At 38.0% G+C, this 22,281-nt stretch overlaps 1 protein-coding gene and 1 non-coding gene across 4 annotated transcripts in view; both read right to left on the minus strand.

Moving 5' to 3' along the window:
* Positions 1 to 8,491: 8,491 nt before the first annotated feature.
* Positions 8,492 to 8,563, minus strand: TRNAA-AGC (transfer RNA alanine (anticodon AGC)). Its single transcript has one exon. It is a non-coding gene; the product is annotated as a tRNA-Ala (tRNA).
* Positions 8,564 to 20,793: 12,230 nt separating this feature from the next.
* PSMA8 (proteasome 20S subunit alpha 8) overlaps positions 20,794 to 22,281 on the minus strand; it is a 30,722-nt gene continuing 29,234 nt past the window's right edge. For all 3 annotated transcript variants that reach the window (XM_060310624.1, XM_060310623.1, XM_030876448.2), the window contains exon 7: positions 20,794 to 20,925. In XM_060310624.1, coding sequence (XP_060166607.1) covers positions 20,833 to 20,925 — 93 coding nt within the window. In that variant the 3' untranslated portion in view covers positions 20,794 to 20,832. The remainder of the gene's footprint in view (positions 20,926 to 22,281) is intronic.

Raw genomic sequence — 22,281 nt, forward strand, 5'->3', positions numbered from 1 at the left:
TATAGCCACGCGGAGACCTCGCGCACGCGCACCAGCTGCCGCCGCTGCCCCGGGCTTCCCCCAGAATCCGGCCGCGTGATTGGCCACAGACTGGAATCGCGCTCGTGACGTCAGTAGGGACGGCTCCAGAGGGCGTTAGAATCCGCCTCTGAATCCTGAGGAAAGAGGGGCGAGTTGCCAGAAATCTACCACGTGGCGAGGCCAGACAGCACTTGGAAAACTGCGGTATCCGCGTTCTGCTCTCTCCTTGGTATCCCCAGTTGCGTGTTCCTTGAAGAGCCCGGACTATACTTTCCACAGGCTTCTACTTTTTAAGGAAACAGTGTGGAAGACCGATTTCAGAGAACGATAACAAAGTAAGAACTCAGTCACGCTTCCTCACTGTTTTTCTGCGGGCTTGGCTGTATAGCGTCGTTAGAATGAGCATTGCATTTGACACTGTGAAAAAAAACCTTCCATTTCTTTCTTTTAAATGTTTAAGCATGGCGTATAATTTTACAGTCTGTAAAATGTGCCTATTTTCGTATAATTAATTTAGGGTTGAGTTGCCCCAAGGGAAAATCTCTTTCTTACTTGGCGTTGCTGTAGATGTCTCCGTCACCTCTGAGCTTATTTAAGTTGTTTACATGTCTGTCTGCTAGAAAACTGGGACAGTGTCTTTTGATTCCTACATCCTCAGATTCTAGCGCTTAGATTTTAAGTGCAATGCTAGATATTCTTTGAATAAGTGAAAAGAGTGTGGCAAATGAATCAATAATACAAGTAAAATATGGGAAAACTTGCCCCTTAGAGATCTAATCAGAGAAGATGCCTTGATTTCAGGCTGGTGTCCTAATATTATATATTTTAGGAACTGACGCTATACTGAATGAGATAGATTATGCAGGTAGGCAGGCAACGTGACCTTTACGGCTTCTAGTTCTGTCCCACCCTGTATGTTCCAACAGACAGGATCTACTCACAGTCCTCACACGTCACTGCATTTGCCATCTCCCACATCTCAGCCAGTCCAAATCAAGAACCCATCTCATGACCCAAATCAATCGCAACATTCCCCATTTTATGAAGACTTACTTGATCACTTACCTTACAGAAAACCCCTCCAAGTGGAGTTGAAGAGAGGAAAACTAAATTTATTGAGCACCTTTTGCGTGCTGGTCTTAGGAGATACCTTTCTTTCTCCTTTCTTTTTTTATTTCTTTCTTTCTCTTTCTCTCTTTCTCTCCCTCCCTCTTTCTTTCTTTACCACCTCATTTTACTGACTTAAAAACTGTAAGAGTAGTTTATCTATGAAGCTGGGAATCTAACCAGTCTGTATGAAGCCAAAGTACATCTCTTTCCACTACTCCACAAATGTCTGATTCATCTTATATCCTCCATTGCCACTGGCAAAATGCGTTGCACAGAAAAGGTATTTAATAAATAATTTGCTAAGTGAATGAATTAAATGGAGCCATGCAACATTTTCAGTGAAGCAAAACCATCTAGTGGATTTGAATCTTAGACCTGCTTTTTACTAGATAGGCAAATTGTTTAGCCTTGGTTTTTCTCTCTCCGTGTAGTATAGTTCAGTGAATGCTAGAGGAAGGAAGGCGCAGAAGTTTGCTCTGAGAACTACCCTTTTCTAAACTTCCATTAAACCCCACCTCCAACTCACATACTTTATTTAGGTATGTAAATAACCTCTATCAAGTTACTAAGAGGCTTGACGTGAGGAAGTATACTTTCTTTTTAAGGTGACCTTGAACATTTTTCTTTTATGTTTGCTTTATAATTTGCCTTGCTAATGGAAACTTTAATTTTCTAGTTGAAAAAAATATACTCCTCCTTACCTAGCACTTGTCCTGATATTTGGAGTTTAGCAATAATTATGTTTAGTACATTTCCTTCCTATAGAAACTTATAATAATAAAATAGGATACATAGGAAGGCAAAATGCATTTTGTCTCTATGTAAGAAAAGAAAAAATGTAGGGGGAAGATTATATCTTGATTTTATTAGATTTATCTGTTAAAATATTTGTAAAATTAAAGATGTTGAAAAATACTTATTCATTTACCTTCTTAGTCCAGAGTACTAATCCCATTCATGAGGGTTCCACTGTCATAATTTTACACCTCCCAAAAGCCCCACCTACTGATACCATCACCTTTGGGAATTAGGGTTTCAAAATACGAATTTTGGGGAGACACAAACATTCAGATTATAGCGACTTCTAAATGATGGACTCAGTCATTAATTGTCCAAATATTCTGCTTATCAACTCAGGTAATAAAACAAAATTGAACAAATATAAAATTTATGTTCTGAATATTTTACTATTTTACATACAAACACACAAACATAATTTAACTAGGGTACAGTTATCGAGTGGACAATGTAAGTTTTTCTTATTGTCCACTTGATTTTACAAGTACATACAGTCTCTTCACAAAATGAATAAAAGTTTACTACTCTAGAATTTAAGTAGGAAGCCTTCTTTATCAGTGAAATGAGACCAGCTGAAAAATCTGCCGGAGAAAACATAACTGTTTGACTAAGATGGCTATGGCCTCAGCTTCAAAACGAGCCAGGAACAACTGTGTGCCTTCAAGTTCTATACCTTGAACCTAGTCCCAGTATCTATGTTTTGCATCAGAGCATTTAAATACTTTCTGCAACAGAACACCACTCTGTCATTCCCTTCCTCTTAAAGGAATGTGACTCGAACTTTTTTTTGGCTGCGCCACGTGGCTTGCAGGATCCCAGTCAAGGATCGAACCTGGGCTCCCGGCACAGAGTCTTAACCACTAGACCACCAGGGAATTCCTGTGGTCCAGACTCTTAAAGAGTTTTGACTTTATGAATGATTTCCAGTTTTGGTGGCTTCATTAAAGATTCAGTGAAGTTTGAGACACTTTTTAACATTTTTAGTGTTTGAAATCTTGCTCTTAGAAAAAGTGAATGCAGCTGAATGATCCTAACATAAGAGATCCATTCACACTATGGAATATTAATTAGCGTTAAGATTTACACATTTAGGGACTTCCCTAGTGGCTCAGTGGTTAAGAAACCGTCTGCCAATGCAGAGGACACTGGTTCAAGCCCTGGTCCAGGAAGATCCCACATGCTGCAGAGCAACTAGGCCCATGTGCCATAACTACTGAGCCTGCGCTCTAGAGCCCGCGGGCCACAATTACTGAGCCCATGTACCACAACTACAGATGCCTAGAGCCCTGCTCCGCAACGAGAGGCCACTGCAATGAGAAGCCCACGCACCGCAACGAAGCGTTGCCCCTGCTCGCCACAACTGGAGAAGGCCCGCGCGCAGCAGCAAAGATCCAACTCAACCAAAAATAAATAAATAAATAAAATTTATTTTTTTTAAAAAAGAGATTTACACATTTAGAGGTACATTTATGGAAAAATGATCATGGTATATTGTTAAATTTTTTAAAAGGTTATAAAGTAGTATGCAAAGTATGACTCCATTTTTTTGTAAATTAAAACAAATTTTTAATCAATAAGCAGATTAGATATATACTCAGAAGAAAATCTAGATTATACACCAAACCCTTAACAGAGGACATCTCTATTTGGAGATACTCTAAGCGATCCTTTTTTTTTTTTTTTAATTTTTATTGAAGTATAGTTGCTTTACAATATTGTGTTAGTTTCTACTGTACAGCAAAATGAATCAGCTATAAGTATACATATATCCCCTCGTTTTTGGATTTCCTTCCCATTTAGGTCACCATGGAGCATTGAGTAGAGTTCCCTGTACTATGCAGTAGGTTCTCATTAGTTAACTAAGTGATCCTTTTTAAAAGAAATTCTGTGTATTTTCTAATTCTTTTAACAATGAATGAATAGTATTTACATAACATAGTCAAAAATTAACACAAGCTTTTTCTTAAAATATGTATTCTTAGTAACAATTGAAATCTGTAAACACAGCTAAGTACTCCCTAGTCTCCTTCGCATAGCATCCAAGAAACTTCACTGAACTTCACCAAGCTGGGAACCTTCCACTGGCCCATATGTAACTACGGGAATTTCCCAAATACCCCCAAACTTTCTCTCTACTTTATGCCTTTTCATACATTGGTTCACATCCCTTCAAAGACCTTCCGCATCTGAAACATGTTCTACCTGGCCAATTCCTATTTGGCCTTCAACAGGCTACAGCCTACACTGGATGAATTCAGTACCTCTTTCGTCTCTCATAGCACACTGTAGTATCTGAGTTGTTTTTCTTGTCTATCCTCTCTCACTAAATTGTGAACTTCCTGATAGCTGAGACTGTGTCATGTTCATCTCAGAACCAGAAGAGAGAATCTAATACATAGTAGAAAGACAAAGAGTACTTCTCCGACTCCTATTCCAATCCCAACCTCTAGACTGGCTGCCAGGGGCAGGAATTCTATCTTGTCTGTGTATTCCTGGTGTCTAATAGGAGGGTAATATTTCAGCTTTCTGTTCTCAGTCTATACTTTCCTTGGGTGATAACATTCACTTCCATGGCTTAATTTCTATCCATATGTTTATGACTTCCAGATCTATCTATCTTTGGCCCAGTTTCTCTCCTGGTTTCCAGACTTATGTAGACAGCTGCCTACTGTCTTCACCTGGATGGCCCACAGGTTCAAACTAAACTTATTCTGCCATCTTCAAACCTGCTTTTTCTTCTATGATTCTATTTCAGTGAAGCAATGAACCCCTTTCCAGTTGCCTAAGATGTAAAATTAGGAACTGACCTTGAGTTTTCCCTCTTTTTCACCCCTGTTTCAATCAGTCTTAGATCCTGTCAATCCCAGCATCATATCTGTAATATCTCTGTGATCCATCAACTTCTCTCATTCCCACCATCACTCTTCTAGTTCAACCCAAGTGCACTCACTTAAATTATACTAACTGTGCTGTGTCCATGCTTCTAGCCTTGCCCCTCCATTCTATTCTGCAGTCTGCAATTAGAGAGACTTTTTTTTTTCCCAAAATGTTCCTTTAAGCACTAACATGAGAGTTATTATCATCATTCTTTGATTTAGGATTATTTTTCTTTCTTACTGAAAGGAACCTAAAAAGAAAACAATTTCTATATTTAACCATTTGTAATTCTATCATTCTGGCTGAATTCTAATTTTTGCATATTACTTTCTAATCCTTGTCCATTGTTTGCTTGTGAAGTATGATTTTGTATATAACTTATAAAACTTACCTTTGCCGAAATAATTTTCCATGCTTAAATATTTAAAGCAAGTCACTTGCATAGTTCCATACTTCTAAAATGTCTTCATAACGATCATTTTACACGTTTATGAAATACAAACACATAGTTGTTTGCATGTATAATTACAAATTATGATAAATGCTATGAAAGAAAAGAACAAGGTGCTTCAAAAGAGGGTAATGGATAGGATCTAATTTCGCTATGGAGATAGGGAAGTGTTCCAGGAATTAAAAAAATGCCTGTGAGACAACTAGGGGAAGGGTGGCCTAAATGACCTTTGGAGAGGCCAAAAGGGGCTTGACCACCTTCAGGGCTTAAAGGTCATGTGATGTGCAAATGAAAGCAATTGAAATATTTTAAGCAGAGGAGTAAAAATGAATCAATTTACGTTTGAAAACTTTTTATTTGGAAATAATTTCAAATTTAGAGAAGAGCTGCAAGAAATAGTACTTAAAATTCCCATATTCTCTCCATCCAGATTCACCAATTTTAACATTTTGATTTGTTCATCACTTGCTCTGTCTCCTTGTGTATAAGTGTGTGTGTGTATGCATATATAGTAAACATACTCACTCGATCCTCATTACTCACACATTCTGTATTTGCAAATTCAAATTCAAACCCCCTACCTAAAATTTATTTGTTCCTCCCCTCGTGCGTTGTGGTACTTGCAAGGTCTTTTGCAGACATTTGCAGAGGAGGGAAAATTTTAGTTGCCAAATGTGCACATTCCCAGGTGAGCTCAAACAAGGCTCTGCCTTCTTGTTTTAGCTCTCATACTATAAACAAGTATCCTTTTTGCAGCCTATTTAGTGCCATGTTTTTCATATTTTTGTACTTTTTGTTGATGATGTCACTGTTTAAAATGGTGCTCAGGCACAGTGCTGAAGTGCTGTCTAGTGTTCCTAGGTTACATGCCTTACAGAGAATATATGTGTTAGATACGCTTCTTTCAGGCATGAGTTATAGTGCTATTGGTTGTGAGTTCAATGTTAATGAATCAACAATATATATTAAATAAGGTATCTTTAAACAGAAACACATAAGACATGTTGATACATTGAAGGGTGGAAAAAAAAACATGTTATGACCAGAGGCTTAGAGGAGCCTAACTCTGTATTTCCCCTAGTCACGATTTTTTAGTATTTGCTAATTCAGTGTTCTGTGACTTCATAGAACACAATCACCACAAATAATGAGAATCAATTCTATATACACTTTTCCCCTAAACTACTTGAAAGCAAGTTGCAGACTTACCCCATTACCCCCAAATACTTCAGTTTATATTTCCTAAAAACAAGGACTTATATAACCACAGTACAAATAACAAAAGTAGGAAATTTAACATTGATACAACTATTTAGTCAGCAGATCTTTAATCAACAGATCTTTTTCCATTTTGTCCCAATAATGTTTTTTATAGAAAATTTTTTTCTAATCCAGGATCCAATCCAGAATCTTTCATTGCATACAGTTTTATATCTCCTCAGTCTCCTTCAGTGTAGAACAGTTCTCTGCCTTTCTTTTTCATGATAGTGCCATTTTTGAAAACGACAGACCCTTTATTTTGTAGAATGTCCTCAATTGGGTTTGTTTGTTGTTTCCTCATGATCAGATTCAGGTTATGCATTTTGACAGGAATACTGCATGAGTGATGTTATGTCCTCTGTGTCACATTAGGAGATACATTATGTAAGTTTACGTTATTACTGTTTACCTTAAATTTGATCACTTGTCTATGTTGGTATACGCCAAGTTTCTCACCATAAAGTTAACTGTTTTTCCTCTTTGTATTTAATAAGCAATGTGGTGGGACATATTTTGAGACTATATAAATATGCTGTTCTTCATCAAGCTTTGCCTTATTAATTTTAGCATCCATTAATGACTTGGCTGAATCAGTTATTACTATGATGGCCACAAAATAGTGATTTTTTAAAACTCATTTCTTCTACATTATTGTTTGACATTCTACTGAAAGAAATAGTTTTCCCATTTCTCTTATGTATGTATCAGCATGGATTCATGCATTCTTTTTTAGTCAATGGGCTATGATCGGTAATTGCCATGACTTATTTTGATTCTCAAATTGTCCGAGATTTGGACAGTGAGAACTCCTTTTTAAGTTGTTTCCTGTATCCTTTTGATGTACCCCCATCATTTTCTGAGTAATGTACATTCTTAAAAGACCATTCTAGTTATTATATGGAGAATGGACTTGGGGAAGGCAAAAGAAGCAACAAAGAAACTAGTTGGATGGCTCTTGCAGGTGAGAGATGATGGCAGCTTGAAATAAGTTGGTAGCAGTGGACAGATTTGAAGTATATCTTGGAGGTAAAAATCTGTGGGTGTTAGTGGTAAATTGAGTAAAGTAGCTTAGGGAGTGGAAGGTGTTAAGAATGACTAACATTTCTAGCTTGAGAAATTGGGTGGATGGTGATTGCATTCACAGCCATGGGGAAGATTGGAGATGGAGCAGCTCTGATGGAAAAGATCAAGAGTTCAAGAAAGATCAAATGGAACTTGAAAGTGAAACAAAAACTAGGCTTTATATTACCTTTCTACCTGCACTTCTTGACAGTATAGATTATACTTGAAGTAATGGGAGTAAATGTTATGATGGAAGGAGAGCAGGTGCAGTAAAGAGAGAAGAACCCATATCAAACCTCAGCATTTCAAGGTAGCATAGAAAAAGAAGCCAATAAAAGGAACTAGAGAAGGAGGAGAGGCTGGAGAGGTAGGGGGAAAAACCAAAAAGGGTGAAGTCAGGAAGCCAAGGCAAAAAAAATCAAAACAGGTGAAGTCAGGAAGCCAAGATAAAAGTGTTGAACTAGGTGAAATGCTGAGAGGTCACATTTCAATTTGCCTCTTCTAGAATGATGCTTGATGAAGACAGGGATCTTTTGTTGTTGTTTACTGCTATACCCATATATATGGGCCAATGCCTGGCCCATAGTAGGTGTTTCATAAATATTTTTGACTGAATGAATGAATTTGTAGATCATGTGTTTCTGTAGTGTTATCACATTGATTAGATATAATGTCCAGGAGAATGTAATAATAACAATGATATGCTTCCTAGTCTTGTTCTGTTTTTTTGGCCATGCAGCATGCCAGATCTGTAGGATCCTAGTTTGCCAATCAGGGATCGAACCCGTGCCCCCTGCAGTGGAAGCAAGGAGTCCTATCCACTGGACTGCCAGGAAAGTCCCAAGATGAAGGCTTTGACATCACATCAGCTCAGGGCCATGTTTGGTTTTTGTTTTTTGCTGCCATCAAACATGGAGGTGCTGGGAGTTGAACCCATGGCCTTGTGCATGCTAAGCACGCATTCTACCACTGAGCTACACCTCCCCTTGAGTTCCTAGTCTTGTTCTTGATGTAATACTTCCTCAAGTGGTTTAATTGTTTGATGTTTGCCTCTCCAAAACAAAAATTTGTGGTTTCTTGCATCATTAATACGTTTCCATGCCCCCCACCCCGTCACCATATGCCCCTCCTCTCCCCCAGTGTCTCCGGAGTAACCCAAATGTAGAATAGAGGTCCCATCGTGATGTGACCGCTGGTTGGCATCACTTCCGGCTACCACCTCCCTTTTCCCACATCTTCTTGTGGTGCCATGCTCCTCTTGCCAGGCAAAGAGGCGGGGGAAGAACTTTCCCAAGGAAGTCTTCTTTGACCCCCTCCCCAGCAAAACCCCCCATTATGTTTGTTTTCCTCTTGGGTGATCCTCCTAGTAGATTCTCCTAGTATATTCCTTACTTCCCTGTTTCTCTTGAGACTCCACATGTTTCTTTCAGAAAGGTCTGTTATTTTACTGTTTAACCTGCAGTTTCTGACACAGTATCGTGAGGTTTTGTGGTAGGAAGGAAGGAAGGAAGGAAGTCAAGGTCCCAGGCAAAACAGCTAAAACCTTTCACCCACCATCACCTCTCTGTTTCCAGGTATTCTTCCCACAGACTCTGTCTTCTAAGTTTCAACAAATTCTTCATTATATCTTTCCTATATTGTCAAGTAATCCCAGCTAATGTATTTCATTTTAATTACATTGTTAACTGATAAGGTGTGATTCTTTTCTTTTTTTCTTTTTTTAAGAAACTTCTGAATGAGAAAAAAGTTTCAAGTTTTCAGGACTTAAAAGTTGTCGACCTCACCATCTCCTAAAGCTTTATGTACGTTAGATCTGGGTTTAAATTCAGATTTGCAAGTGCATTTGTATATCAAAACTCTTAGAAGACTTGCAATAAAGCAACTGTTTTCAAACTTTTTCATCTCAGGAAACTTTAATACTATTAAAACTTACTGAGGACCCCTAAAATCTTTTGTCTGTGTGGATTGTACCTGTCAATATTTACCATGTTAGAAATGAAAACTGAGAAAAGTATAAATTATTTATTTATGGGTCCATTTAAAAATACCAATAAAAGCCTCACTACATGTTATATTAGCCAGGGTCCATTCAGGGGACAGATACCACATCAATTTTTTGAAGAGCGAAAATTTAATATAAAAATTTGTTAGCTACTAGAAGGTGGTTAGATACTGAAAGGAGTAGAAGAGGACTGACTCTAAGGCATCCTTAGAGTAGCAGATGCAAAAAAGCATCTATACCCTCCAGCTAGAGGGAGAGTGGGCATTAAAAGAACCAGGGATTAGGAGAGGAACAGTCCCCATGGCTGAGATTCAGACCTCCTCCAAGGGGGCATGGAGCACACAGCCTGGCAGTGATGAAGAAACTTGCCAGCTGAAATGGGCCATTGCTGGTCTATAAAGCCCCTGAAGGTGGGGAAAGCATGGCCTGCGGGTGTAACTGGAGTTATCTGTACTTCATAACAGCGGAGTACCAGAATCCGTAAGCCAAATAGTTACCTGTTGCTGTGGCTGTGCAGTGTGACGTCAGTGCCCTCTATTGGCGAAGTGTAACATTTCATTAGCTGGCAAAGGAGAAATGTTACCAGGGTCCAGCTCTGCTATCACAAAAGAGGGCAAAGAAAGGCAGATTTGTAGCTGAGAGTCAAGAAATTGATAATTAGCACACATAATACCATAAATATTTTATAATATTTCATAATTATTTTAAATGAAAAATAACTATAGTTTTCTCAGCCAGAGATGCCCACATTCTACTAGGAGATACAAGTGTGAAACAATTATAGACAGTATGAGACAGGTCGCAACAAAGAACTTTGGAGACACAGAGGTTGGGCCTCTAATCAAGCCCGAGGAAAGGCTTCTTGGAGAGGGCTACCTGTGGTGAGTCATAAGAAGTTTCCAGAGTCAGCTCAATCGATGAAAAGGAGGAGGAGAAAAGTCTTTTCTGTGAGAGGAAGCATGTGTGTTCTCCCCAGGTCAGTCACATACGCAGCCCCTTGCAATAGAGCTGCTTTACTGACGAAAAGGGCATCATGGGGTGGAGCCACTTGACCCCAAGCTGCTGGCCACCACAGACTGGACAAGCAACAGGAAGCTGGCCCAAGGGCAGCCACTCCTTTGGCCACAATAACCCTACCCAGGCCTGATGCAAAAATATCAGCTGGTCCAAACATATTTACTCGTGCAGAATTGCAGTTGGGAACCTTGGAAAGAGAAGGGAAGTTAACTGTGGAAGCTGAAGCTACATGATTGTAATGGAAAGAGAAGCTAGAGAGGCCATAATGCACATGTATGAGCTAGAAGGTTATAAGGGAAAAGAAACCATGAGTTAGCATAAACCGTGAGTTAAAGAAAGAAAATGAGACTGAGAAAGTCAGACAGTAAAGAGAGAAGAACAGATGTGCTGAAAGGAACTGATCCTGTTACTGCTTCAACATTAGAGTTAAGATCCAAAAGTTCCTGATGCTGACATTTCTAACGCGGCCATTCCTAGGAGGCAAAATGATGTTGTTGTTCCCAGTTTTGTAATTCCCCATGAGGGCCCTTGTTTCTTTGAATCCTTTCTGGAGTGAACCTTTGTTTCTTTTAACCAAAAGATCTCAACTGAAGTGGGCATAGGAAAACATGACACAGTCAGCAAAATGCAAATATCATGTCTGAAAAAAGGTGGCCTTGAATTGTCCCTGAATTCCTAGTGCAGGTGGGCCAGCCTTATATACGTGATCCACTCACATGTTACATGTATTTCAAAGACAGAATTATAATTCACCAAACACATCATTTGGAGAACTTTTCAAAACCTCTTTCCTATTACTTTATCCATTATCAACAAATATGATATTATGCTAGAATAAGATAAGCAAAGAACAATCTCATCTTAGCCAGTAATTTTAAGTAAGAAACATGGAAACAACTGGTATCTGATTTTGGATTTTTAAGTTGTAATATAAATGAATGGCTCTCTAATATTCATTCAGTAAGTATTTATTAACTACCTGCTGTAAGCTCAGACTGTTCTAGGCACTGGCCGTACACCAACGAATAAAATAGACGTGGAACTTACAATTCTAATGGGGCGGAGCAGTCAGTAAACACATACAAACACATATTTCAGCTGTTAGGTGTTTGGGGCGTGGGAGTCTTATTTTATAAATGATGGTCAGAGAAAACCTCTCTGATAGGGTGACATTTGTGCAGCAAATGGAAGGAAGTACAGGAGCAAGCCATGTCCACATTAGAGTATGGGTAGAGCGCTGCAGGCAGAGGACAGTTAGTTTCAAAGCTCTGAGACAGGAGCCTGCTTAGTGTTTATGAGGAACAGCAGGGAGGCCAGTGTGGCTTGAGGTGAATGAAGGATGGCAGAAATGGCAGGAATGGCAAGAGATGAAGCAAAGAGGTATGGGGAAGGTGGGGGAAGGGAGATCGCACAGACCATAGTAGGGGCTACGGTAGGGGCTACGTGTAGATGTCTCCTAAATACTTAGCTAATGAGATCTAACAAGTACTTAGGTGATGCCAGTGCCTCCTAAGCATCCGTCATCTGGGAGCTTGACAGAAGAGACTCATGGGCTCTACCTCAGACTGATTGAATCAGAACCTGCATTTTAAAAAGATCCTCAGAGATTCATATATACATTAAAGTATGAGAAACACTAGTTTAGCTTATGTTAGTCAGCAAAGACATAGGAAACCACAATCAGCACTTTTTCTTTAATTTTCAGTTTAGGATGGATTTTTCTACTTCTGCAAAAAAAAAATCACTGGGATTTGGATAGGGATTGCATTGCATCTGTAGACGGCTTTGGGTAGTACTGACATCTTAACAATATTAAGTCTTCCAATCTATGAAAACAGGGTGTCTATTTATTTATGTCTTCTTTTATTTCTTCCAGCAATGTTTTGCAGTTTTCAGTGCACAAGTCTTTTGCCTCCTTGGTTAAGTTTATTCCTAAGAATTTTATTCTTTTTGATGCTGTTGTAAATGGAATTTCTTAATTTTCCTTTTTGGATTGTTCATTGTTAGTGTATAAAATGCATCTAATTTTTGTTTGTTGATTTTTTTATCCTGCAACTTTGTTTTCTACTCCAAAGATTCCATTTAAAAATTGTTAGAACTAATAAACATCAGTGAACAAAGATGATTTTACTTCTTCCTTTCCAAATTGGATGCCTTTTATTTCTTTTTCTTGCTCAGTTGTTCTGGCTAGAATGTCCAATACACTGATGAATAGAAGTGGTGAGAGTAGGTGTCCTTGTCTTGTTCCTGATTTTAGAGGAAAAGCTTTCTGTCTTTCACCATTGAATATGATGTTAGCTTTGGGTTCTTATCATGTTGAGGAAGTTCCCTTCTGTTTCTAGTATACTGAGTATTTTGTTTTTAAATCACAATTGATACTTCAGATCCTTTCCCATTTGGTAGCTTAAATGGACACAGAAGTCTTGGGAGTGTTTGAAAATGGCATGTTGAAGATGGCAGAGACACAAAATGGGAAGAGTCTTGGCTCCTAGACTTTTTTTTTTTTTTTAGTTCCTAGATTTTCGCTTGGAGGATTGCAATCAACAATGGGATTTGTTATTGGGAAACAAACTGGGGAATTCCCTGGTGGTCCAGTGGCTAAGGCTCTGCGCTTCTAATGCTGGGGGCTCGGGTTCGATCCCTGGTCAGGGAACTAGATCCCACATGCCTCAACTAAAAATCCCCCACGTGGCAACAAAGATCCTACTTGCTGCAACTAAGACCCAGCACAGCCAAATAAATTAAATTTAATTTAACTAAATTTAAAAAGAGAAGCAAACTGTGTGGGCTCATCTACTATAGTAGCTAGCATTGCTTTAACATGTAAGCAAAAAGTAATTTCCCAAATATAGTAAATGCTCTTACAAATTGATGTGGGAAAAAACCAAAACCTATTGGAAGAATTAGGCAAAGGATATGAACAATCAATGGGAGGAAAAATCAAAAGGCTTTTAAACAAACATAAAGATGTTCTACATCATTCATAAAAGAAACGCAAATCAAAATTATTTGGGTAAATTTTAAAAAATACAAAGTAAATAGCTATGAAATTATATATTGAGATTTCGCCTATTTATTGGCAAAAAAGTTTGAAGCACTATTTTATTAGTTTGAGTTCAATTAGAGAAGCAAAACCACTGTGGTATCAAATAAGCAATTTTCTTCCTCTAGGAATTAGACCTCACACAATTGTGGGAGTTGATGGAGAAGTCTGTGCAAGGTTGTTGTCACTGGTGTCAGCTCATTCTGGTAGTGAGGAAGGAAAGTTGGATGTGAAGTGGGGAGGGTGAGAATAAACTAACCCATGGGGACAAACAGTGCCCTCATGTATCTTTCACCATCTGCAACCTTGGCAATGCTGGTGACCTGCAGGAAAAGCTGGTGTCCTTTGCCATGAAGCTGCATGCAAAGAATCTGTTAGCAAAGAATATGAAGGAGGAGATCCGGTAGCATCTGGAGGAACTAGAGTAGCTATGGGCCTGGATGCCTCCCCACACCAATAAAGTGAGCCAGCAAACCAACATCCTTTGCGAGCTGCTACAGTGCTGGTGCCCTACATGGAGCTACTTCTCTTCTGCCTTTCAAATACTGTGCAAATTTCTCCTGTGGCCAACTCAAACTTGCAGCCATATAGGAAAGAAAATTCTGGGAAATAGTTCCAAGGTTAGCTGAGTTGATACCATACAAAGCCAATGCAACTACAATGGGAAAGGTATAGCAGAGGGACCCTCACTCACTGTTAGGAGAAACATAAATTTGTATAATTGTATAACATATTTTTCACCCTGAAATTCTAATTCTAGTGATTTATCCTGTAAATATACTTCTAACTATGGGAAATGACAAACAAAAGTTTATTCATTGCAACATTATTTGCAGTAGCAACACCATGAACAGTAATGATCATCAATAGAAGACTGGTTAAGAATTTAACCTTATATCTGTACGTTGGAAAGAATGATCCTCTCATGGGAAGATCCTCAGAGATATGTTAAGTGAAAAAATCAAGATACAGAACAGCGTACAGTATGCTACCACTTGCATTGAAAGATATATTCATGTTTGTATATGTATGGAATATCAATAGAAGTATACTGAAAATATCAGTAGAAACATACTAATAACATCCGTTACCTTCAAGAAGAGAAACTTAGTTACTGGGGGACCAAAATGAGATGGAGTATTTATACAATTTTTTTAAAATTTGTGTACCACCTGAATGTATCAGTTATTAAAAATGAGAGTCTCCTTTAAATGAGACTGTTACATGCATTTCTTCTGTTTATTTCTGATATATGCTTCTTGAAATCAAGATCTTACAGAAAATATTCTTGTGACCTGTTTTCTCTATGATAGGTAAAGCACAGTATACCTTTATAACTCTATTAAAAATACAGTGAAGGGCTTCCCTGGTGGCGCAGTGGTTGTGAGTCCGCCTGCCAATGCAGGGGACATGGGTTCGTGCCCCGGTCCAGGAAGATCCCACATGCTGTGGAGCTGCTGGGCCCGTGAGCCATGGCCATTGAGCCTGTGCGTCTGGAGCCTGTGCTCTGCAACGGGAGAGGCCACAACAGTGAGAGGCCCGTATACCGCAAAAAAGAAAAAAAAAATACATTGAAAAACCTTATAATTTTTAATTAGATGAGGCATTTTTATGACCCCTCAATAACCAATGAAAATTTATATGGAGTTATGATAAAGTAACTGCTTAATTTCTTTCTAAAGGAATGTCAATGTATGAAATATATATATATATGTATAGATATATTTATATATGTATAAATATATGTATATATGTATTCAATTAAACAAGACAAAGCATGGGAATACTTGGAATGAAGAGCCCTAAGGAAATATGAAATATGAGATTAAGTGGGATTTTTTGCAAACTTGGAGAGTATTTATTTCAATCACATCCTTTTCCAAAGATCAATTAGAAATTTACTTGCTTCCAAGTGTCTTAAAACTTACTGTGCAAACTGCAGATCTGCTTCCTAAGAGAATTAGTCATGACTTCACTTCAGATGATGGTGAGATTGTCATGTCTTTCATTACTTCACTCACTTGGTCATCATCCTCAAGATGACCAGGAATGAGGGAAAAAACTTTTAGAAAGGAATAAGTGCTAACCTTAGTAATGAAGCAAAGCTGTCTCTGGCTCTGTCAGACAAGGGAATATTGTAATGACCACTCTTATACCATCCACTATTCAAGAAATAAAGAAATATGATGTGTCAAGTGCAGTCAAAGCCCCGTGTGTTCCCTTCTCTTCCAACCATCCTGATTTTGCTTTTTATTTTTACTACATATGGATACATACATAGACAACACAATACATTATAGTTATGCATGCTTTTAAGTTTTCTTAAGCAGTGTGCTTCTTGAGGGCAAGGTATGCATGTTTAAACTTTTTTAAACTTTTTCTGCATTGAATGTTTTTTGGATTTATAATTGTAAGATACATAATAAAGTATAGATAATTGACATGTACAGTTTAGAGCATAATGAAGTGAACATGCACATGCTCACCACCCAGCTTTATAAAAGCCTTACCTTTCTTGTGCATTTCTCTCCCCGGCTCCCAACAGAAGTACTCATGTCCTGACTTTTGCAACAACTAATTCCCTTGCTTTTCTTCAGTTTTACCTCACTGTATCTGTTAAACACTATATTTAGCTTTGTAGGTCTTTAAGCTTGCTGTAAACATTCCTTTGTGTATACTCTCTCACAATTGGCTTTAGTTTTTGCTCAGTGTTTTGGAGACATATACCTGTTGTGTACATGTAACTGTAGTGCCTTCTTTTTCCCTGCTATATGGTATGCTACTGTATGAATAAATCATAATTTATTCAGTCATTTTCCTGTTGATGAATATTAGGTTACTTCCAATTTTTTTTTTTTTTTTGCTATCACAAGCAATGCCTTTATAGGTGATTGTTTTTATGCACATATACTAGAGTTTCTGTAGGCTGTATACCTCAGAGTGGAATTACTGGCTGAAGGACACTTGCCTCTTTGACTTTCTAGATCTCACTACCTTGTTGCCCACAGCAGGTGTCCTAAAGTCCAATAGCAGTATAGGAGTTTCTTGGGCACCAGATGCTCACCAACATTTTATATAGTCTAAAAAAAAATTTTACACAGTCATTTTAAATTTTTTCCAACTTGATGGCTGTGAAGTAGTGTCTTATCATAGTTTAATATGTGTTTCCTGGATTAGTGTGGTAGAGCATTACTTAATAAGCTCCTCATAAAGAGAAAATCATTCAGGTGTTCTCTTCTGTGAACTGCCTATTTAAATGGTCCATCCATTTTTCTGTTGCATTTTTTTTTTTTATTCCTTTGAACCAACAGTCCTACATAAACTCCAGACGCACACCTTTTATCAGTTATATGTTACATGTCTTCTCCCATTTATGGCCCGTCTTTTCACTTTCATTATGGTATCTTTTGATGTAGAGAAGCTTACATTTTCAGAGTTGAATTATCAATCTCTTCCTTAAGTGTTAGCACTTTTTGTAGCTTGTTTAGGTACAGGGTCTTAAAGATATTTTCCTGTATTGTCTTCTAAACGTTTTACCTTTTATGTTTAGGTCTTTAATTCATCTGACATTGACTTTTTAAAAAATGGTGTGAAGTAGAGGTTCCATTTTCTTTCTTTCCAAATGGATAACCAGTTGTCCTATTTTCTTTCTTTCCAAATGGATAACCAGTTGTCCTATCACCATTTATTGAAGCACTTATTCTTTACCCACAGATATGCAATGCTAGCTGCCATAACCCAAGTATCCCAATGAGGGTAGCTGTGTTTCTAGGCTTTTTATCGTCTCATTCTTATTTTGGTTATTGTGCCAGTACAGCTTTCTCCTGGGCAGCACCGGCATCTGCTCTAATGCCTTCTCTGATTCTCAACCCCTTTCTGTTTTTGGCCTCTGGGGATTTCCCTTACTTCTTGTGAGTTCAGTTATGCATTTAAAGGGCATATGTTATGTTTATTAGATCTTATCCAGCATTTCTTTGCCTGTAGTGAGAGATTTTTTGCATAACCTAATGATGGAAAGAGAAGTTGTTTAGCTGATTCCCAAAAACAAATGTTTGTGATCATCTCACCTTGAGGATACAAGGGAGGAAAAGCACAAAGTGCTTGCATATTGCATTTTTCCAGTAAAGCACAAAGTGCTTGCATATTGCATTTTTCCAGTAAAAGAGGTAAAACTGACATTTTAAATAGCAATAATGTTTGAATATATTTTGGCTAAAACTTCACATTAAATAAAAAATCACTTTGTATATAGATCAGTGAAACGTGACCAAAACAATACTTAGATTTCCAAAGTAAAACAAAGCAATTGAGTCAAAAATAATCTGACTCTCATGCCAGTTACAGGAAGAATAAAACCAATGAGATAGAAAAGCTTCTGCCTCCTATGATACAGCCTTGTGAGGAAGATTTAGGCAGAAATGTGTCCATTTCGATGGATAGCTGTGGTGTAAACACTATAAGCATCAGCACTTTGGGCATAAACTATACAATGTGTCTCATAAGAATTAAGTGAGTTAATGTTTATAAAGAATTCAAAACAGTGTCTGGCATGTAGTAAGCACTATGTCAGTGGCTGTTTAATAAAAATAAGGGGTGGAATTACCACCATATCATTTGGATGGTGTGTCCCTATTTCGCCCCATATAGGAAACATGTCTTCAAGACAAGGACCATATCGTTTGTTTCTGGTACTTAGCACGAAAAGAACGTTCTATGAGGATGAGGAGTAGGTGAATGCACCTTCGTGAGAAGGCTTCCCAGGGCCATGTGTGGTATCGCAACACATCCCTCTCTTCCTGGAGGTCCCCCCATTTTTACTTAACCAGTGTCTGAATCCACTTTCAGGGACCCTGCATGCAGTATATATTCAACAATCATGTGGCGCCTTCCCATCACTATAATGTTCAACAAGGGCCAAAGACATTGGGGAAGACATAGAGATTGAAAACAGGCACATGACAAGATGCTCAACATCACTAATCACCAGGGAAATGCAAATCAAAACCACAGTGAGATACCGCCTCACACCTGTTAGAATGGCTATTATCCAAAAGACAACAAATAACAAGTGTTGGCGAGAATGTGGAGAAAAGAGAACCCTGTGTACTGATGGTGGGAATGTAAATTGGTTCAGCCACTATGGAAAACAGTATGGAAATTCCTCAACAAAATTAAAAATTGAAGTACCATATATTCAGCAATTCCACTCCTGGGTATTTTTTTTTTTCTTTTTAGGCCACACTGCACGGCCTGTGGGATCTTAGTTCTCCGACCAGGGATTGAACCCAGACCCTCTGGAGTGAAAGTCCTAACCACTGGACTGCCAGGGAATTCCCCACTCCTGGGTATTTATCCTAAGAAAACAAAAATGCTAATTAGAAAAGATATACGTACCCCTATGCTCACTTCAGCATTATTTACTGATATGGTAGCTAAGATATGGAAGCAGCCAAAGTATCCATCAGTAGATGAATGGATAAGGAAAATATATACACACGTGTGTGTGCGCACATGCACGCGCACGTGTAATGGAATATTACTCAGCCATAAGAAAGAATTAAATCCTGCTGTTTGTAACAACATGGATGGACATAGAGGGTATTACGCTAAGTGAAAGAAGTCAGACAGAACAGACACATAGTGCATTTTACCTATATATGTAATCTACAAAACAAAACAAATGAACAAAAAATAAGGAAACAGAAAGAGTTATAAATACAGAGAACAAACAGGTGATTGTCAGAGGGGAGGGCGTGTACAAGGAGGAAAGAAATAGATGAGAGAGATTAAGAAGTACAAACTTCCAGGGGCTTCCCTGCTGGCACAGTGGTTGAGAATCCGCCTGCCAATGCAGGGGACACGGGTTCGATCCCTGGTCCGGGAAGATCCCACATGCCGTGGAGCAGCTAAGCCCGTGTGCCACAACTACTGAGCCTGCGCTCTAGAGCCCGCAAGCCACAACTACTGAGCCCATGCACCTAGAGCCCATGCTCTGCAACAAGAGAAGCCACTGCAATGAGAAGCCTGTGCACCGTGACGAAGCGTAGCCCCCGCTCGCTGCAACTAGAGAAAGCCCGTGCACAGCAACAGAGACCCAACGCAGCTAAAAATAAACTAAACAAATTTAAAAAAAAGAAAAAACAAACAAACTCACTCAAGAGATCAGATTTGTGGTTCCCAGAGGCAGAGGTTGGAGGAAGGGGCAATTGGATGAAGGCAGTCAAAAGGCAAAAACTTCCAGGCATAAGATAAATAAGTACTAGGGATGTAATGTACAACATGGTAAATGTAATTCATGCTGTTGTACGTTATATATGAAAGTTGTTAAGAGAGTAAATCCTAAGAGTTCTCCACAAGAAATAGAATTATTTTCTGTTTATTTCATTTTGCATCTATATGAGATGATGTCCACTAAACTTATTGTGATAATCACTTCATGATGTTTCTAAATCAAATCATTATGCTGTACTCCTTAAACTTATACAGTGCTGTATGTCAATTATATCTCAATAAAAGTGGAAGAAAATATAAAGTATACAAGAGGATGTGTATAGGTTAATGCAAATACTGTGCCATTTTGTATAAGGGACTTGAGCATCTGCGTATTTTGGTATCCACAAGGGGTCCCGGAACCAATCCCCCTTGGATACCAAGGGACGACTGTACTGCAACTTATAAAATAACAAGGGTAAAATAAATATAACAAAATATTTAAAAATTTTTTTAAAAGGCTCTGACAAACTTTTGGCAATTCACCAACACAAGGATGTTTTTATCATTCATCTAGAAATGCAAGTCAGTAGTATATTCAGTTTATTTTGGAATAGCTATCTTTAACTGACAGTCTATGCTCAAATGGCACCAAATTATTAATTTTTAATTCAACATTTTTATTAATTAAATTTGCATGTATGAAAAAAGTAACATACAAGGCAAGTTATATAGTCTCGGGCTTATGTAAAATCTTGACTGCTTTCAACAATTACTGAACTCTCTTTTCAAAGAAAATCTTCATACTAATGTATGTTTGTCCATGTAATAGACTGAAGACAGCCACAAATATGGCATTCTCAAAACAACACGTAACTACTAAATGTAATGTTGCAAATTAACTTATTTCCTTAAAATTTCACTAAATAATTCTAAGGAGCACAACAAAATATTAAAAGCTCCCAGGGTTTATCCTAAGAATTAGGCAGTCTTCTTTGATTTTTTCTTCTTTGCTTCTTCCTTTTTCTTTCCTGTTTCATTTACTTGTAATTCAATTTCTTTGGCACTAAACATCTGAAAAGAGAAAAAAAATTAAAAAGCAAACTTCAATTATAGCAATAATTTCTAAATATTTATAATGTGAAGGAACCCAATTATATTTTATAAATTTTTATGTTCTATTTATAACATTATATTTTATAACTTCAAATATATAATGAAATATTTCACAAGGTTCAAAAGCAACATACTTGTAACAATTATGGACAAAACCAGAACTCTATGACATTTCCACTCTCGTGTGCTAATATAGAAAGCTGGGCAAATGTAACATTGCATTACATCGCCTATATATGATAACTCTGAAAACATTTTTATGCGAGGCTTATTCTATTCATGAGCAAATAACTCATTACTGAACTCCTATCCCTACCCCACTGTGATTCTTAAAAAGCTTTGTCTATCTTGTCAGCTCATGGACTAGCCAAAGGCAGGAAAATGATGATTTACACTGTGCTTTGTTTACAGCTACTGAGTAGAGAGCAAAACAGTTTTTATTTTATTTAAATCAATTTTATTTTATTTAAAATCAAAGTTGGGAGCAACTTGCTCCAGATCATATGGTTAAACAAATGTATCTGCTGGAAATTAAACCCAGATCTATCCAATTCCAAAGCACAGGCTCTATTCACTACACAGCCTATTGTGAAATATCATGTGGAAAGATAGTGTAACTTTGGTGCCAGTACACATTCTACCACTCATAAATAAAACTATATGTATATCTGTGTGTGTGTGTCTGTCCAGGTGTGTACATATGTATGTGATGGGGCTGGAGAGGTGACTCTGGACTCAGTGGTTCTGTGTCCCTGTGGTGTTGGCACATCTGTCCCTGAGTCCTTGGCAGCAGGGGTGACAACCTGACCCAGTTCCTATCTCCATAGTCTGTGCTCAGCACCCTGGTTATTATGTCCTTGCAGAGGCAGACCCAACTACCCTGTCCCCATTTCTCTAATTCATTGAAACTTGCTCCTGCACTCTCCTTGCATCCCCATCCATTGGTGTCAAAACAACAATAACAACAACAAAAAAACTGTCAAGAAAACAAAAACAAAAGCAAAAACCACTACTCCACACAGCACTGATTTTAACATTATTTCCCCTTGAAATATTTTCTTTAAAACAAAAGTTATATGTAAAATAATCCTTTTTAGCGCACTTTTCATATAGTTTCCCATGCAAGTGCTTTTGTATACTCTCAGCTAAAGGACACCTAGTTAGCAAACAGTGTGAAGCTCTACCTAATGAACAATAGTGAACCACATTTCAAATGTTCTTTAGCCAATGAGTCCTCTATCACAATATTTGGAACAATTTATCACAGCGTTCTGAATACTTTATTTTGCAGTTTAGCAGTTTTAACACATAGTG

The sequence above is a fragment of the Globicephala melas genome, chromosome 13 (assembly GCF_963455315.2).
Source record: "Globicephala melas chromosome 13, mGloMel1.2, whole genome shotgun sequence".
Lineage (NCBI taxonomy): Eukaryota > Metazoa > Chordata > Mammalia > Artiodactyla > Delphinidae > Globicephala > Globicephala melas.